This window comes from Onychostruthus taczanowskii, unplaced genomic scaffold (genome assembly GCF_017590055.1).
Source record: "Onychostruthus taczanowskii isolate IOZ18803 unplaced genomic scaffold, ASM1759005v1 scaffold23, whole genome shotgun sequence".
Taxonomy (NCBI): Eukaryota; Metazoa; Chordata; class Aves; order Passeriformes; family Passeridae; genus Onychostruthus; species Onychostruthus taczanowskii.
In genome coordinates, this window is record NW_024499573.1 from 5,127,022 (window position 1) to 5,146,012 (window position 18,991).

The 18,991-nt window shown below is 43.1% G+C and overlaps 1 protein-coding gene across 3 annotated transcripts in view; it reads left to right on the forward strand.

Annotated features, from left to right (window-relative positions):
• Nucleotides 1–15,290: 15,290 nt before the first annotated feature.
• The window catches only part of KIF21A (kinesin family member 21A), an 86,784-nt gene continuing 83,083 nt past the window's right edge, over nucleotides 15,291–18,991 (forward strand). For all 3 annotated transcript variants that reach the window (XM_041405392.1, XM_041405390.1, XM_041405391.1), the window contains exon 1: nucleotides 15,291–15,526. In XM_041405392.1, coding sequence (XP_041261326.1) covers nucleotides 15,483–15,526 — 44 coding nt within the window. In that variant the 5' untranslated portion in view covers nucleotides 15,291–15,482. The remainder of the gene's footprint in view (nucleotides 15,527–18,991) is intronic.

Below are 18,991 nucleotides of genomic sequence, written 5' to 3' on the forward strand. Positions count from 1 at the left end.
CACATCACTGCCTCAACAAGGGGAGGCAGGAATTGTTTCTTAAAAGTAGCATTACATCAGTTCCTTTGGTTTTAACTCAAATTCTGAGCAAACTTTCTGTGGGTCTTGAGAGGGTTTGCCAAGTGAATGGGCTGCCACATGTCTGAGTGGTTTAGCTTAATTTGAAAGACAGTTTGGAAGCTGTGTGAACATGTACCCATAGTGGACAATTATATAAAAATTTGCCCATAGGGATAGCTTACTGTAACCCCAGTTAGTCACAATGTGGCTTGGACTTTGGTATGTGAAGAGGTTATTTATTGGTAATTATCATTGGTAATCACATGGCAAAGTACAGGCTACCAGCACCACTCATCTGCTGTACGACCAAGGAGCACTTCACCAAGGACACAGGAAAACTTTAGTCACTTCTGAGCATCACTTGGACTGAGGGTATGTTGTGACAGGGATGTCACGTACACGTGTCACAGGCCTGCATTTACATCACGCAAAAGGAAGTGAGGTAGAACTTTGTCCCACAGTTTGTCAAGCAGCAAAAGGTGGTCACTCTTTTCCCAGGTAAATAGAGAAACTCAGAGCACAAAGCCTGTCTTTGGGTCTTCAGTCTAAGAACCTTAACTCTGTGAAAGAGACTAGTGTTGAAATACTCTGTAATACTCTGGGGGCTTCTTTGTGTCCTGTCCCCATCTAGCACCTGAGCTGACCGCCATTCAGGTAGCAGGTTGGGTTTATTGCATTTTACGTTGTCAGTGAGGAGCATGGAAGGTACCAGTAACAAGTTCCCAGAAAAAAAATCTGAATTGCTGCTGTATAAACCCAACTGAGGAATTAGACTGAGCAGATCTACGCAGAAATAAAGTAAATAGGAAGAATGAATGACGACAAATGTTCCCTATGTATTTGTCCTGTGCCTATAATGATAATCAGTTACCTCTTCCTTTGACTGGAGCAGCAGCACTGATTTTCAGGCAGGTGAGCTCCTTCCATCCGTGTGCTTGTCTGACAATGATTTGTTCTTCTCTTTAGTTTTTGATAGCTTTTTTAATCACCTTGCATGCTGAAGCCTTCAGGATGCTTTCATGAAAGGCTTCTGTAACAGACTGAGTAACAGGGGTAGCAAGTTAATGCTGTAACAAGAGGTATCAAGAAGGACTTCAGAGCTGGGAAACTGAGGGACTCTGGGGAGCAGTTATTTTTTCATCAATTCTCCTGGTCTAAGGAAAGGGGTTTGAAAGGGCCAGTCAAATCTGGTGACTCAACAAATGGTCACGGAACTGGGGCCACAACCAGGGGTTGGCTGCTTATACCACAGGTCCCACTTTGAGAAGCCTAGACTACTGATGGGGTCTGTCTGTCAGAGAAAGGGAGAGTATCTTTGGTCAAGGGCTTGTCCAATTGGTGAAGAAACTTTAAAGTAAGGGTGCCAGGGGAGGGAAATCTCAGCCCTTTCCAGTCCTTGCCAGGGAAAGCAAGAGATGCCCAGACACTGAAGTGGAATTACAGGTCAGCAGGAAGGGCAGGCAGCACAAAGGAATTCCAGACACTCCAGCCAGAGAGCTGTTTCACTGGAGACCCAACCTCACTGCCCCTGTGCAAGCACACACAGCACAGGGATAAACAAGAGCAGGCAGAGACGTGCACAGGCCTGCAGGGCTGTGATCCTGTGTCCTGGGATGGCTGCTGTCACTGGAGTGCTGGAATGGGAGGACACAGCTCTTCAGGAAGGACAGGCAGGAGAGATGAGGGGAAGGTGTTGCCCTCATGCCAGCGACCAGCTGGAGGGCATGGAGCAAAGTCTGGGGAAAGAGGAGCCAACCCAGAGCCTGTGGGTCAGGATTAAAAGGAGGGCAGGGACAGGGGACATTGTAGGGGGTCTGCTCCAGCTGCCAGGCCAGGAAGCACATGAGGTCCCCCAGGTGTTCATGGGGGACTTCATCCACCCCAATATCTGCTGGAAGGACAACACAACAGAGCATAAGCAATCCAGGAGATTCCTGGAATGCATTGGTGGTAACTCCTCCAGGGGATAGGGGAGCCAGCAAGGAGGGGTTCTGTGCTGGGCTTTGTTCTCACCACAAGTAGGATCTGGTGGGGAATGTGAATCTCCAGGGCAGCCTGGGCTGCAGTGACCAAGAAGTGGTGGAGTTTGAGGTTCTCAGGGTGGTGATTAGGGTGCACTGCTCAATACCCTGGACTTCAGCAGAGCAGATTTTGGCCTATTCAGGGATTTGCTTGATAGAGTGCCGTGGGAGAAAGTCCTGGAGGGAAGAGAAGCCCAAGAAAGATGGTTCATATTCAAAGGTCACTTCCTCCAAACTCAGGAGTGATGCAAAGAGGAAGTCAGCACGACTGGGAGAATGAAGGACTACCCACTGTTGGAGAAGATCAGGTTTCAGACCACCTAAGGAACCTGAAGATGCACAAGCCCATGGAAGCTGATGAGATCCATCTGTGGATCCTGAGGTGGAGGGAGTGGGAAAGCCAATATACATCATATTTGAGAAGTTGTGGTGGTCCAGTGAAGTTACCACTGACTAAAAAAGGGAAAACATAACCCTCATTTTTAGAAAAGGAAAAAAGACAGATGCCAGGAACTACAGATTAGTCAGTCTCACCTTGGTGCCCTGGAAGTGTTCAAGGCCAGGTTGGATGGGGCCCTGAGAAACCTGATCTAGTGGAAGGTGTCTTTGCCCATAGCAGGAGGGTTGGAACAAGATGTTCTATAAGGTCCCTTCAAAATCAAACCATTCTATGAATAATCTTAGGACTAAACTGAAATATGGTGATGAAATCTGCAAGGTGGTTACTCTACCCTGCCCAAACATAAAAAGAAGGATTTATTAGACATCTGCTAAAAATGATTGACAGTCACTATCTGTATCTGCTTTAATACAATTTTAGTCTTTGTTCTTTAATATTTCTATGTTTGCTATAAGGAGAGGCTATGGTTAGTTAATCCAAGAGCTACAGATTGCCCTGTCATAGCAGGAGGTATTATATGTCACTTTTTAAAGTTTTAAAACAAAACAGTTTTCAGCAGAAGCCTCCCAGACTGTGCTTGGGAAACAACACCGCTCAAGCCATTGCTCAAGCCAATGAGAACCTGCTTGTTCAAGGTGTGCCTTATACACACCCTGTTCTGCTATATAATTCATGGTAATTATATGCTTGCTGAAAACACAGAACAAAACCAGAACTGGAAACAAATAGGCAGTCTGGGGAAAAAAAAAAAAAAAAAGAATCTTTGGTCTGTTACAATTTTTAAATGGATGCCATTCATTTGCTCCTGCAAAAGCTATCATCACAGCAGAGCAGGACTCTGGCTTCCTGCTTGCAACTAGCCTCCCCCTTGCCAAACTTTCCTGACAGTGGGCATGCTGTGTGAGAAAACAAAGAAGTCCCTAGAAATAACTAACTAGTGAATAACCAAGTCTCCCAAGTTGTCATTGACACAGGTATACTTTTTTCCTTCCCTAGAGCCTGTGGAACAAACAGGGGAAGAAGGCTTGAACAGCTTCCAGGCACAGTGGAGCAGGGGTTGCCCTCTCCTTGTGCTGGTGAAAAGGGAGTCCAGCACCACTCTGTTTGAAGGGCAGCATTGGTGACCTCTGCCTCCTCTAAAGGAAAAAGCCAAGGTGCCAGACTGGGGAGGGCAGAGCAGCAGGCTCTTGGTGAGAGCAGGGATCTTAACTGCTGCTGGGTGTCCTCAATGCAGGGCTGCACACTCGCCTTGCATGGGGCCATAAACCTGAACTTTATGCAGCTGCCAGAGTCTCTCATTGCTCTTGGCTTACTCACAGCAAAGTATAATTTTGCTTTGGTTTCATTTCTCAGGAGTTTGTTAGTTTCCTGAGGAGAAAAAGCATGAACTCATAACTCTCCTAGTTAGACGTGCACAGGCTATTTAATTCACTGTAGCTGCATTTTTATCAATTAGTCCCTGCTAATTAGTTAATTACTGTGCCAGTAGTGTAGCTATGAATAGATGTTCTGTTGCTGAGTGTGGTGACAGAATTAAACCCACGTGCAATGAGACAGTTGTCACAGACTCTCCCATGCTCTCCACAATTGTTACTACAGAAAAGATGCAAAATCCCAGCCCTTTCCAAAGTATTTAATATATATTATTAAATATATACACACACACACACACATACTCATACAGACAAATTCTATTTTTTTCTAGGTAAAGGACAAAAATATGTAAGAATAAACCAAGATCCTATAAACTACAAAAAACTCCACAAAAGAAGAAAACATTCCTATAAAGAAAAACATCCAAACCAATTACCTGATATTTTAGAAATTAAAATAAAAAATGATCATTAGTGGGTAGCAATATTTGCAACAGTGAGACTACAGACACAATATGGCAGAAGGAGCTCTGGGTGTCACAGAGCATTTCTTTTCAGGTGAAGACTGCACTTGGCAAAGTTTGCCTGATAGGATAAAAATGTAGGACTATAAAGGACAGAAATAAAAAGATCTATGGGCTAAACTATGCTTTGCAAATCAGAGGATGTGGAAGGAATTTGAATAGCTGAGTTTCATAATTTCCTTTTAAAATGATGGTGAATGCTGAATAATTTCAAGGGAAGAAGAAATAACTGCATTATTAGAGAAATTTAATTTGGCCATAGGTGTCAGTGAAGATCACAAATTTTAAAGGAATAAGGCATTTAAATTGCATTTTCCTATAGACACCTATATGTAAATTACCTCATATAACCAATGCTACATGTATCTTCAAGTCTGGAGCTATTTAAATAATATATAATGATAGCTGATGCAGAATCATTCTAAGTTGATTTACCTGCTTCTTGTCTTCTTTTGAAATTTTAATTACATTATGACAGAAAATTCAGTGCTGTGATATAAGGTGGAAGGCTTTGAAGACCAGAAATAAGAACACTAACATAATGTGGATTGATAATCAGAAGAAAACAAACAATAATAGATCTTAATTATAAATGCTTTAAAAATAATTAAGGTTGCATATGATCTATCATCATGATAATGAAGGCAACTCTCATGTAAAACAATGGTTTTTCTGAAGATCTCCTGGACATTTTAAAAACAAACAAACAAGTAAAAAAACCCCAATCAAACAGGAAAAACCACAACAGGCAAAAAACAAAAAAAAGTACAACTTTCAGATATCCAAGAACAGCTAGAAAATTTGATGTGAGTGTAAAATCAGACTGTAAATGCAATGAATCCTTGGCTTTGTAAGTGCAAGCATTAGAAGATTGGTCTTCTGGTATCTTAAGCCTGTTCCCTAAGTGCTGATTAATTTTCACTAGAATGAAAGCAGACTTATCTGTGGAGCACAAAACTCCATTGGGTGAGTAAGGGTAGTAGAATCCACCTGAATGAATCAGACAAATAACCACAATTATGTTAACTAAGTGCCTAGGGCATTACCTTAGTGTGCACAAAACTCTGAGAGATGTTGAGCTCTTGATGAACCAGCTACTCTTATCAGGAGCCTGGCTACTCCTCGATGCCAAGGATTACATCTTCTCTGGATGGGTAAACTGCAGGAAAACACTAAAATCGAGACGTTCAGAAGATAAGAGTGTATGGAGACACCTCAGCATCAAGAAACAGCACTTAGCACTAGGTGGTGCTCTTTTCTCTACTATATTACTATTCAGTGGTTGTGAGGGACTTTTTTCATTACACTGCCACATTTGTTACAGTAGGACTTCACTCAAAGAATAGAAAATGCAGAACAAAGAGCATAAAGCAAACCAGAATTCTTTCTTCTGTTGATTAGCCATTGTCCATGGGCCTAGGGATACAAATAAGGTCACAGTAACTTCTGAATGGACACTGCTGTTGCTCCTGGTCATTTTTTGCCAGTGGTATTTATCCCTCCCAGCGGTGAGGGATTTCTTACTTTCCCAAAAAGATTTTCTTGGATATGTACATAGATAATTGTAATGAACTTCATTCCTGAGATCCTCTTTCTGTATTCTCAATCACAGTCTGTTCCTCTGTAAGTCATTCTTCGTTCATTCCCTCCAGGTATTTCTGTTCTTTAGTTACGTGCTCTGTGGCTATTATGTAACCAGGGATGCACACACACACACACACACACACACACACACACACACACATAATTTAAGTATTTTCCCTTGTACCAGTCTATCACATATTACAGGTCTTCCTCATTACTCATATTTTTCTAAAACATCCCTAATTTCTTCAATGCTTGTATTACCTGAGCCTCAGAAGAATATTTGCTAAGATCTACATTTTTCGTGAAAAGCCAGACAATGAGATAATAACTTTAGTAGTTATGAAAATATTTAGAAGAATCTCCTAATATAGAATGGCTCAGTGATAAAAAGTGGTAAATGAAATTCAGAGCACAAAGACAGAGGAGAAAATGGTCTTTCATTTTACAGAGAAAACAAAACAAAAAAAGATTTCACTATTACCATACAGGAAGAAGATATTAGATGGTGAATAACAAATGCCAGAGCAGTGCTGGTCAGTCAGACAAATACAGCCTCAGGACTTGCAAACAAAATGAGAAAAACAGAGAACATCCTTGTCTTAGGGTAAGAATCCACGGTGCAGCCTAACATGGAGTGTAGTTTTGGTACAGTCTCCTGATTTCAGGCAGGAGGTAACAGAATTGGAAGAATTCAGAAAAGGGTAGTAGAAGTACTCAGAAATTGTATGAGCAGAATCAAGTGGATTTAGAGCATTCAGCTGGAAAAAAGACAGCTGAAAAGTTATGTCTAGTTTGATGTTCACTCTTCATTTTAGTCATACCCTTGAAATAAAGGAATACTTGTTTTTATTCACTTTTTGGAGAGTGAGCTCCTTTGGTACTATCCCAAACAATTATCAAACTTGTATCGTATTAACAGAATTTTCTGTCTCCCTCCATCTATATTTTCCTGATCCTCAGTGAATGGTTTGTTAAAGCCAGTTCCTTTTTGTTCTTTATAACTCCTTTTCAACTCCACCATGCTGGTTTCTGGCCCTCTTTGAGAGCAGCACCGCTTAGGGCTTAACCCATCAGAGCATTCAGAAGTGCTGTGCATTCTGAACAGTTCTGCTGCTGCCCAAAGCCTGTGATGGCCCTGGGATAGCTGCATGGGTGATGGCCATCTGCCCTGGCTGAGCCACAGGTTTTGAAGGCCCCAGCAGAGCCTGGAAAGTGCCCCACATTCCCAGCACAACATTAACAGAGATGGCCAAGGCAGATCCAGATTGCATAGCCTGAGAACACAGGAGATGCTTTTCAGGGAGAGCATGTGTACCTGGCTTCTTCCTCTGGTCCAGTCTCCTAAGCCCACAGACATTGGAACGGCCTGTTCCTGTCATTATCTACTAATAGAGGCATTGTTCACAAATCTTGTCTAATCCCTTTTTATGCCTGCTAATAGCCTGCTTTCCCAACCTCCTGTGGCAATGAATTTCAGAAGTTCATTACCCACTGTGCAAAGAAGTGCTCTTTCATTTCAGGAGCAACTATATCTGCGCTCCCAGTCCCCAAATATAAATTTGAATACAATTCAGTCTGTCACTGGTGTATCATTTTTTGGCCTAAGTGTTTCCAAGTGATATGCACACAGTGAGTGGTATAAAAACAAATTAAAATAAATATTAAGGCAAACAAGGTTCAGTTTCTTGCATTTTTCCAGGCGAAGGTGAGGAGTTGTTGTTTAATTGCTACTACCTGGATAAGTGCATGCCTCTCCTCCACCTAAGTGTAAGCCCAGCCCTGAGATGGAATCACGTCCTTCCTCATGGGAAGGGGAGGCGAGGCTTGGTGCTGGAGCTGCCATGGTACAGCACGTGGTCCTTCTGCAAACCTGCTTTGGGAACTTCTGCTTCTCACACCTCCCACCTTGTTACATCACCATTTCAACTGAACTTTTTTCTCATGAGTCTCATGTGACGGTGCCAAGCCAGGCTGCATACACAGAGAGAGTAAAGCAACATGTGCCATGCTTAATCTACAGCTGTCATCCCTTAATTTATAAATTCCATGATGCTATCAAAATAAAAACTCTCAGTTTTGTCTTGCAATATCTATTCTTTACCTGCCCAACCCTCTGTTGTTCGGGTAACTCTCCACCCACTTGCTCTTCCCCAAGCTCCTATGTTGCCTGTGGCTTGTGGTCCAAGTATTGTTTAGGTAATTAGTCATGTCTTCACCCACCTTCCATCCTTCTTTTTTTGTTATTACTATTTATTGGTTTTATTGTGGAAATGCCTAAGGATGCCAATTAGGAAACGGGATTTTGTAAAAAATTGTACAAGTTCTAAGCAGAAGAACTCACCATCTGGGTCTTAGGCACTCCATGAGTAGTGAATAGAGAAGAGGGAAGGAGTCTGGGAACACAGTTCAGCAGGATAAGATGTTTCCACAGTGCAATAATAGAGCTGGCCCGCAAGTAACCTCTGCTAGTAGTCATCAGCAGGTTCTGTAAGGAAACAGAAAATTTCCCAGCCTCCCTGGAACTATTTTCATCTGGATATTTTACCAGAGATGAGTAACTTAACATTGATTCCATCTGGAATGTGCTAGGGCTTGATGCTTGTCATTTAAATATGTAAATTAATTTTTTTTCTATTTTATCCAGGACAGATTGGCAAGGCTGCACAGAGGATGCTGCCCAGAGGAATCTGCCCTGGGACTGCTAATGAATGCTGTGCTCACCATACAAATACAGAACTCCCATCATTCAGTACCTTCCAGAAGGCTGAACCAGAAATTGAAATCATGGTGGTGAAGAGGGAAATGGGAAAGACAGAGGAAGGATGAGGATGCTATTAGGAAGGACATCACAAAAAATCCATCATGTTGGGTAACTGTATCCTTAAGGCAAAATTTATGTTGTGCAACTGTGACACATTCAAGTCTGAACAGCTGGTTTTGGTGAGAGGCAGCAGAAATTAATTTCCCGTGCAGCTTTTGTATTAATAATTCACCTTGTTAAGGTGTGGTCTAATAGTGTTTGCACAGGCACAGGAATCAGCCCTAATATTGTTTTTGATAACCATCTCTTCTACAGGCATCATGTGTCCTTCTTGCCTCAGTTTCTCTCTATGAGAAGGAAAGAGCTGTACAAGTTTTGGTTAAGATCTGTAAAGTAGCTGGCTACTTTACAGCTTTACACTGTTACTGCTCTACAGTGTTACCACTCTGTAGTCTTTTGCAATGACACGAAGACAGCATAACATTCAGCTATCCCGATAATCTTGGGTTTATTTCAAGGCATTGGGAGTCAGGCCCAAGAACCAGCTTTAGAAGCACAAGATTCTGACCCAGAGGATTAAGTCCCTTGCAAAAAACTACAGGACGTGGCTAACCTTGGGAGATGTTTAACAACCCGAAGACCCAGTAAGGTCTTGTCCTGCTAAGAGTTATTTTATTATTCACACTGTGCTAGATTTTAATAGTATTATCACAAATGATTAAACTAAATTACATTATTGTAAAGACTACTTTCTGGGGTTTTTTCCACTCATCTCCATTACTTAGATTCTTCCTTTAATACTTCAAGGCACTTCCAGCTGTCAAGGTGAACATGCAAGACTTTACTGCAAAACAGGTGATGCCAACTTTCAGTTAACCAACAAATCCTCAAAACACATAAAAGTGACATAAAAGGCGTATTCACTCTTAGTGATATCCACTGATTTGAATCATGAATCTGTTTAAGATCACATAGTGGATGTTTGCTCCAGAGATATGTTTTAGCCCTGTTCTTTTTCACGTATTTTCTTCTAGTCTGGCAGTACTGGTTCAATGGGGATTTAATGTGTATTTGTGCTACATGGGATATAATACAATATGCATGTTTCTATCAAAGTATATATGACCCTGATATGACCATCTTAGTACAGATAGCAGTTATAGTAGTACAAATTACAGCATTCCTTAGGCCCAGAAGAAAGATAAATAAGTGCGTGGGCAAAAGCACATTTTTGTTATATAACACAACCACTCTGGCCTGCCAGGGGCCAAGGAAATGATTCTGCTTTGTCAACAACAATATAGTTAGCACAATAAAATTTTTATGAGTAAAAAGCATTAGTACACAACGAAATACTTTTTTTCTTCATCAAGTGTAGTAGCTCTATTCCCACTGAATCCTCTGCTCAGCCCCAGATATGATCCTTTTATCATATGTTTCTTCTCATTGTATTTTCTCCTGTACAGTTCATTCATTTTCTGGTTTTACAGGTGAATGGAAAACACCAACCTCCTTTCTTCTCACTTCAGAGGTGCCTCATGCTGCTTTTCCTCTTATGCTGATCAGCTCCAGAAATAACCCTGCAGAGCCACTGCTTGGCTTTGATTCCAGAAATCCCTCTTCCTTCTCCACCCTGTCCTTTCTAGTTTCTCTACCTCCTTCTCTCCACAGACATCTGAACTAAACCAGTCTGTTTCCTTTCCTTATCTGCTGTTATTCTGATTACATAAACATCACCTTGCACTCATTTTTCCTTCTTGACTTTGAGATTACTTCCCCCCATCCTGTCACTAGCCAAGTGATAATTTCCTTCAGCAGCTTGCTTTCTTCTCCACAGTTATTGGAAGCAAAGCCTTCCCTGTTGCATATTTTAGCCTGCCAGTTAAGAGTGGCTTAACACTTTTCTTTACTCATTGTTATTTAACCAAAAGTCTTAGTGAGTGATAGGAAGAAAATGGAAGGTATTTTAAATGTCTTTTATAAGATTGACTGCTTTCCAAGACCTTTAAAATGAGAAGCCAGTCAGGTAAGAAAAAAACTACTTTCAGAAAGTTCTTAAAAATCAAATTGTAACAGTTTTTAGAAGTTTAGTTTTGTTCGTAGCGGAGATATTTCAAAAGATGACTATGGAAAAGCCTAAGGTTCATGTAAGCCCAAGGCATCAAGCAGAAAATGCCAACGGAAGTTTCACTTTGCCAAGCAGAAAGCTGGAAGAACTGTATGCATTAATGTTGAAGAGTTTAGTGTTTATGAGAGAAAATGGAGTGATTATTGCTGATGTGTGAATGTTGCTGACATAATTTCCATCAGCAACAGCTCACGAAACCCAGTTGCACAGGAGCTCAGTTACCTTTCCTGTATCAGAAGATACTGCATTTCAAGGAATTATTGGGTCACACAGTTCAGAGACAGACATGGAAAAGCAAAAAGCACAGAGAAAATCTGTGGAGACTTATATGAGCTAAAATATTCCCCTTTTTCAAACTATTGTATGAATGAATATAATATAAATCTTGCTCATTATAATTTTTACACTGTATTCTAATTGCCTAATGTTTAGACTTCATGGCGTGTTAAAAATCACAGAATAAATTGTGGCATGTATGTAGCAAAGAAGGGTTTATTTAGTATATACATTCAAGAAAACAATAGTCACTAATGAGATTATATACTAGCTGATTGTTTTGTGTGTGTGAATTTAATAAAACAGCATGAACTATGCAGATGATGAGACTCAATGTCCTTCAATATTGCTGTTTCATAGCACTTGAATATTTTGTGTTCCACTGTCTATATCTGAAGTATCTCTGCCTTCCATAATGGTGGGGAGAAGCCCAGGTTGACAAAATCTAATATTTGACTTAACAAAACCTAAGGATTTTTCTTGAAGCCTTCTACCAGTCATGGTGCAATTAATCTATTTGACACAGATTAATCAGAAATCAGTGATTTATATATTATTGCCGGTCTCAATGAAACCAAGTCACTTCCACTGCTCAGCAGAATCTCCTCTTCAAACAAAATGTTCAACAGGTCAAAGAAATAAGCGACTAACAAGCCAAATCTTTGGTTAAATTGGCTTATTTAGCACTGGTAAGTTATCAGTTAAAAAACTGGAAGTGGTCTATTTCAATTAGATAATTTCAAAAGCAGCTGGTACAGCATAGGCACAGCTGACACAACTCGTCTGCAAACACACACAGGTCAAAGCACAGGGCTCTGACTCCTGACTGGGGTCTGCTTGGCTCATTCAGCTTGTGTGCAGCTCAGTGATTTTTGGCAGCTTCTGAGGCTTACAGGAACTCGGAGGGCAGCTTGCCCACGTGTGCAGGGTGTGCTGTGCGTGTGGCAGAGCACTGACCCTTCCAAGCACAGGTTTTTGTTCGGTTGCGCAGTGAACGGAGCTCCTGGTGCTGAGTCAGGAGGCCGGAGAACGGAGGCAGTGAAAGTGTGATGGCTGCCAGGCAGGGATGAGGGGTGCTCCCAGCAGCCCTCCTCTAAGCACCGAGCAGGGACCAGAGCTGTAACCTCCCTCCCTGCTCCCCAGCCCTGAAGTTTGTCCCCACCTGTCTGCAGCTGCTCAGGGAGTGACCAGAGGTGGTTGGTACTGGGTGCTGTAGCCGTGAGGGGAGGGGACCTTTAGGAAACCCTCATTCATTAGCTGTGAGATTGGACAAATCTGTAAATGTTACCATCTAGCCTATATAGCTTTATATAAAGATCAACTAGACATTGGCAATTTAGCTACCTACTTAGAAATAAAAAAGGGATATTGTGCCCTTAATTATTCCAGTTACTCCTTTGAGGAGACGAATAGGATGCTGGAGGGCACAGGTCATTCACTTTATAAGAAATGAAAAGCAGATTTGATTTATGTTTCCTGGCAAAGCCAAATTAACAGTATAGCACACTGCTTATTTACATTGGACAAGTCAGGAAAAAATAATGAAAGCTCATTTTGACAGAAGAGTTGTATGTTTTCTGGAAAAGGGGAACACAGAGAAAAATCCTGCATAGAAACAGGACATATGTCTTTTTCCTGCTTTACATCTGAATGGACACAAACCAGGCAATTTGCATGAAACATGGTGAGAAGCTAAATGTCACTTGCTGGATCATTTTCATATGAGTCTGGAATTGGAGTGAAATATCCAAGACAGAAAATATGTGGGTAATACTGTAAGACTGAAATAAACATAACTTAGAATAGAGTAATTTTACTATAGCACCAACATTTTTTAATACCAATGTGGATAAAAACCCTTTGTCACTGAGGTCTGAAATCTGTGCATACTAACCCATTTATACACATGACATTAAGCTCAGGAGAATTTCTGCCAGACTTTTTGATCTGTTAACTTCTTTTTCAGTATAAAAGACAGAGGGCTGGATGAAGTCAAGCTGAAGCAAATAGCCACAAAACAGCCAGAAAAGAAATGGCCCTGGAAAGGTCTAGAGTATGATTTTGAGTCTGAGCATCCTGCAGCTGCTAGTCCCTGCTCGGTTTTCAGCACAGCTCACATGGCAAACCAGAGACACTGAGTTAGCAGGATTTCACAGGCATGGCAATATGATGCGGGTGAGCTTTGCTGGACAGCAAAAGATGCTGTGTGAAATAAATGCTGTGCCCAGGTATCAATTTGGCTTGAGTATGCTTATTACATTGACCTTGTAACTGTGCTAGCTGAAAAAAATGCATTGGATACTTCTGGATAAGACTTGGATTTGTAAATCTGGAGCACATAAATTGTCAGAACCTAATTAGGCCGTAGGATTCCACTCACTGTGGGTGAGCTGCAGGTATTTTAAAAGAGCTCAGTACAATACCCACCTGCATGACACAGTCATGAGTGTTCAGTCCCCTCTAGATGGAAATGCCCTGAACTATGAAACTCATATCACTTTCATTTTGAGGCTGTTTGGTATGAATGCCAACACAATTCACCTGCAGGAGCTTTTTCTTTATCTGCTATCTTGACCATCCCATAAAATATCATGGCAAAAGGAGAAACAAGGGATCTGGTTTGTCACATCAAATACAGAATAATGAGCTGACAAGCCCACAGAAACCTAGCCTTTGTTCTGCCTGTACCAGATTCCCTCAATGATTTCATACTGAACTGTGTCTCCATTTTTTTCTGCCTTTTGGATAAATATTATCTCAGTTTACCCCAGCAATATGATAGGTAGCTTAAGTCCCCTCTATTTTCAAATGCTGTTGGGGATTTGAATGCTGGTGCTGTGCAGCTCAGAAGGAAGGAGACCACCATTTTGTATAGCAACTTCAGGGGGGTCATTTTCTAGAAACAATCTAATTTCTACGCAAGTAAAGGAAAATAGAAAAATTGGAGAAAATAACTATGAGAAACATGCAGAGCAACAATAACACAGTGGAATCCTGCTGAGAAGGAGAGACTTTTGAAAGATTCAGGGCTATGGCTAGAGGCCCCAGCCAGCTGAGAGACCTCACCTGCACATCTTTGACAGAGGCTGGGGCCTGGGCGTGATCAACCTTCACTATCAGAAGCAAAACAACTAGAACTGCAAGGTTTTTAGCATATCATTAAAAATTCAAACCCGGGCCTATTCTGATGGAAAATCTTCCTTAGGAATGTGAATTGTTTTGGGCAAAATAATCAGGCTTCTTTCCTGGCAGGGATAGGATTTGCATTAAAAATTAGTGTCATCCGCCCACTCAGTTTCCAGCTCAAAGCCAGGCATTTCATTAGCGAAGTGAGAACAGAGATGCCTGGCTGGGGCAGCTCCGGCAAACAAACCTGCCAATACCCCAGAAAGGTGGGAGAACTGTGTGCTCCCGCGGGCACGAGGCTCGCGAGGACCACACAGGGCCAGAAGAGGAATGAGGGCATCTCATTCCCGCCTGGGAAAGGGAAATGGGTGCAAGGGCAAACGACCCAGCGCAGACAGCGGGATGAGCCCCTCTTTCCCGGGAGGGAAGCCTCGGAGCTGCGTGCACAGCCCTTGTGCGGTGCGGGTTGATAGCGCGATGGGGTGTGGGGCCGAGCAGTGCCTGTGCAGCCCCGCAGCGGCGGTCAGCGCCGCGCGTGTGCCCGTGCGAGCCGGGGCACAGCCACGCGTGGCCAGGCACCCCGAAGGCGCCCACAGCTGCCAGCGCAGGGCGAGTGCGCCGAGCTTTCATGGGCGAGCAGGCGTGAGGGGAGCCGCGGGTGCACCGCGGGTGTGCGTGAGGAAAGGCAAAGGCGAGGAGCGCTCGGCCACACAACCAACAGGTGTGCAAGGAGAGGCGGCGCGTCAGGGGGCGTGGGTGTGTGCGAAGGGGGCATGCGGAGAAGGGGCTACGTGTGGCGGAGGCGGTGTCTGTGTGTCTGGGTGTGTGTGTCGGGAGCCCAGTGCCCGCACGCCCGCCGGCTGCCCGCGGTGCCGGCTGCCCGGGGCGGGGCCGCTGACGCACTGCGGCTGCAGCGGGCGGGGGCCGCTGGCCGGGGCCGTGGCTCGGCCCGCCGGTGGCTGACTGACAGCGCTCCCTGCCCAGGCGCTGGAAGGGCCGGGCCGGAGCGGGGCGGGCGGAGGGAGGGAGGAGGAGGAGGAGGAGCGGGGCGAACCGCCCTGCACTGCCGCGGCTCCTACCTATTCATTCAGTCACCTAAAATGGCTGGAGAGAGGCAGTGGCGGAGCAGGAGGAGGAGGTGAGGGGGAGCCGCAGCAGTGCCCCCAGCTCCTCCGCGGCCCGGCGGAGCTCCCGGCGGGGCTGCGGCCGCCCCTCGCCCCGGCACCATGTCGGCCGGCCCGGACGAGAGCTCGGTGCGGGTGGCGGTCAGGTAAGCGGCGGCTGCTGCGGGCCGGGGGCGGGCGGCGGGGCCGCGGCGCCTTCCCAGCGCCCACCCGGCCGGGGACCGCAGCCTGGCACATCTCCCTGCAGAGAGTGCCTCGCCCCTCGGCCCCTGCCTCTTTTTCCTCACAGCAGTAGGAAATAGCCGCAGGAGAGGGGGAACCCCCCCACCATTCTGGGTCTTTCTCAGTCATTTCTCTCTAATTTTGAGCAGTGACCTTAAAAATACTCCAACTAATTATAGCCCGGTGCTGCTAGTGCTTACTCATGGGAGCAGGGCAGCCCCTGGATGTGGCGATGCTGTTTGCATCACGGAGCTTTAGGGGAGTGGATCCCGGCTCGCTGGTATTTTTAGAAGGATAAAGGCTTTTATCCCGCGGAGGCTGTGTCTAACCTCGCATACCAGAGGGATGGACTCCCGTAGGGCTGCTCCCACTACATAAAAATTAGGTGTATGTAGAAGTCATGATGGGAGGGGAGCTTAAATAATTTTATAACATCAGTTAATTCAAATTGTTCTTTAATCAGAGATAAAAATCTGCTATTCATCACTGAGCTCTTGGCTCTTCTCGGTTTTCTCCGTGAAAATACTATTTTATCGTTTGAAGAGCTTCCAGTTTAGCCCGTGCATGCTTCAGTTTTCAAGATGTCTTTACATGATTGAAGCATGAGGAGAAATACATGTATATGTGCATATGTCTATCTCTGTTTATGTATAGGTTCGTCAATATTTGGGGTTAAATTGTGATACTGCCTGTTGATTTATTTCTTTACTTTAAAGAAGTTTTTTTATGCTGGCACACTTGGAGTATTACAGCACAAGAAGGTCTGTAGGTCTGTTTTTTGAAGGAATGTCTGTTTGTCTCAGTGGGTCCATGGACAGTCTTTCATTACAGAATTCAAGGGTTGTTCCGGAAGACGAAGAGGGTGATTTCTTAGGTTTGTTTTGTTTTCTCTGAAGGATGCAGAAATAAGCGATGTTACTGGGTGCTGTTGTTGATACATGGAGTAGGGGGAATGCTGCAATAACATTTTCAGTAAACAGAGAAGCACCACCCTTGCCTGATAACGTGGGGTGTATGCTGCAGTTGTTCATTCAAGTCTGATTGCAGCAGCATTTTCTGTTGGGAGAGATGCTTTTGTGAGTGCTGTCTGTTGAAGCATTTTACACATAATGTTCAGGGAGGTACTATTCTAAAGCATAATTAGGCTGTATTTTTAAAAAGGAAAATATGAGATAGGTGTGATCCTAAAAACAGGGTGTGTTACAGGTTTACAGACTGCTCTCTCATTTGAAGAAAATATTAAATATGTTCTGAGCCAAAATAAATAGTGATGTAGAAGTTCATTTACAAATGCAGAGGTTTGCTGCAGCTTGGAATTAAATAAAAAACCTACTGGTAAAGATACATTTATAATTGTAGGTGTGTGGTAAATAGATTAGGAGTAATATATGGCAAAGAATTTGTAGAAGTAAATTAAAAGTCACCCAGCTATAGTTTCTGACAACAAATCCCTAATGTTCTAAGGTATGTTTCTGCAGTATAATTGTCTAACTAACTTTTTGTGCCTGAGTGCAGTTCACTAATAATGAAGGATTGCCTTTTTCCTCCTGTCTGCTTTCTTCCTTTTGGCAAATTAACTATTCATGTACAAGATTTTCCCCTCTCTGTTTAGCATTCGTGAACAAAAGCATGCACAATAATTGTTTTTACACCAGTAGCTCTTTGTAGATGGTTTTCTTTTATTTCTGATTGTGTATTTTGTGCAGTCCTGTAATTCAACTGATTTTGCATCTCAGTGTATATTGGTGCCATGCTGTACCATGCATTATGAGCATTACATTCTGTTTCCTTGTTGGTTTTGCTCTTCAGCTCTTTTTGGCAACTTGAGCTCAGTTCAGTAATGATCTCCACAGTTGTGATGAATTAGTTGTTGTGTTTTGTATGTATGTTTCTGAATAAGGCTCTCTCTACAGCTGGACCAGCTTTTAGTTTGCAGCCCCCGTAGTTGCAAGATATACTGCAAAGGCATGAATTTGGCTAGACTTTAAACATAGCTTACAGAATAGACATCACTGAAATTGTTTAGCAAATTGTTTTTCCAGAACTTGGTTGTCTCACCTAATTGTATCCAACAGGAATGAAAAATACTTCATTCTTTCCAATTAGCACCAGCTTTAAGCTATCATCATGTATGCTAATTGCTCCCCATTTTCTTCAGTGTAATCATGGGTTTGTGACTGATGAGCTCCGGTTTAGTGAAGCATGAAAAGCTGAAAATAGTTTGGCAGATATCTAGTAACTAATGTTAAATTCCCCAATTAAGAAAAGATTTTTCTCTAGTCACCCACCACTGAAAGACCTGTGGGCTTTGTGGGTGATGGTGTGCAACTTCGGCAAAGAGCTTTGCTCTCTGTGTGATACGTGTAGTGTCTGTTTTCAGATAAAGTCAGAGAGCCCCCATGATAGAAAACAGTCATCTGGTTAGAGAACTTTCTTTTAAATGTGAAAAACTATCATTTTTCTAAGTCTAAAATTTGCCTTGCTTTTTAAAGTGTCTTTTCAGCGTATGAAGATGAACTTTTGACAAGAAGGCTATAAAATGTATCAACATCGTAGGCAATTGTTTTAAGTTCACAAAAGGATGTAGGTTATAGTTTCTAACTCTTGTCTCTTGCCACTTTAGTGGTGTACACCAGCACAATACAGTGTGTTGGCTTCTGGTGTGTTGGGTAGATGAAGTTCTCACCTAAGATTTAGCTCCTCAACAGCCAGTGGTCTAGGTCTGTTACTGCGCTTCAGAGCTGTTGTGTGACCCATGCAAGGGGCTGGATGGGGTCACCCAAGAAGTGTGCAGTTATTTTGACCCTTCTACCAACCAGACCTGAGCTGGGTCACAGGAATTGAAATGGCTCCAACAATTAGTGCCTGTCCTTGCTCCATGTGGCATGGGGCCATTTTAGGATGTTCTAGCAGTGGTGATCTAAGAAATCAAAGTTGCACTTCAGTCCTTTGCATTTTTGGATACATGTTAAACAAAAGAACTTCTGGAGAACAATCATGTCTGGATAAGTCTAACGAGAAGTCTTGTATGAAGGACTGTACCTGATAAAGCATGGAAGGGTGTCTGTTATATCTTCTCCATAGCAGGATCCAAATAACAATGCAGAGCATTGAAGGAAATGTCTGTCTTCTGGCCCTCCAAGCTGAAAGATGGCCTTGATCCACTGGGAACCAGTGGAGGCCCTGGATGTATAGATGATACAGTGTTGATTTGTCAGAGATGCTGTATTAAAACAGAAGAAGAAAATAAGTACAGTGTGCTAAGATGAATTGCTGTACAAGCAGACCAGTAGTCAAGAGAAGATGGTCACTCCGACATGCTTGGGTGACACCTCATGGGGAGTGGACAACAAAAGAACATGAAGTACCAGCTGGTGAAGCTGAAGAGC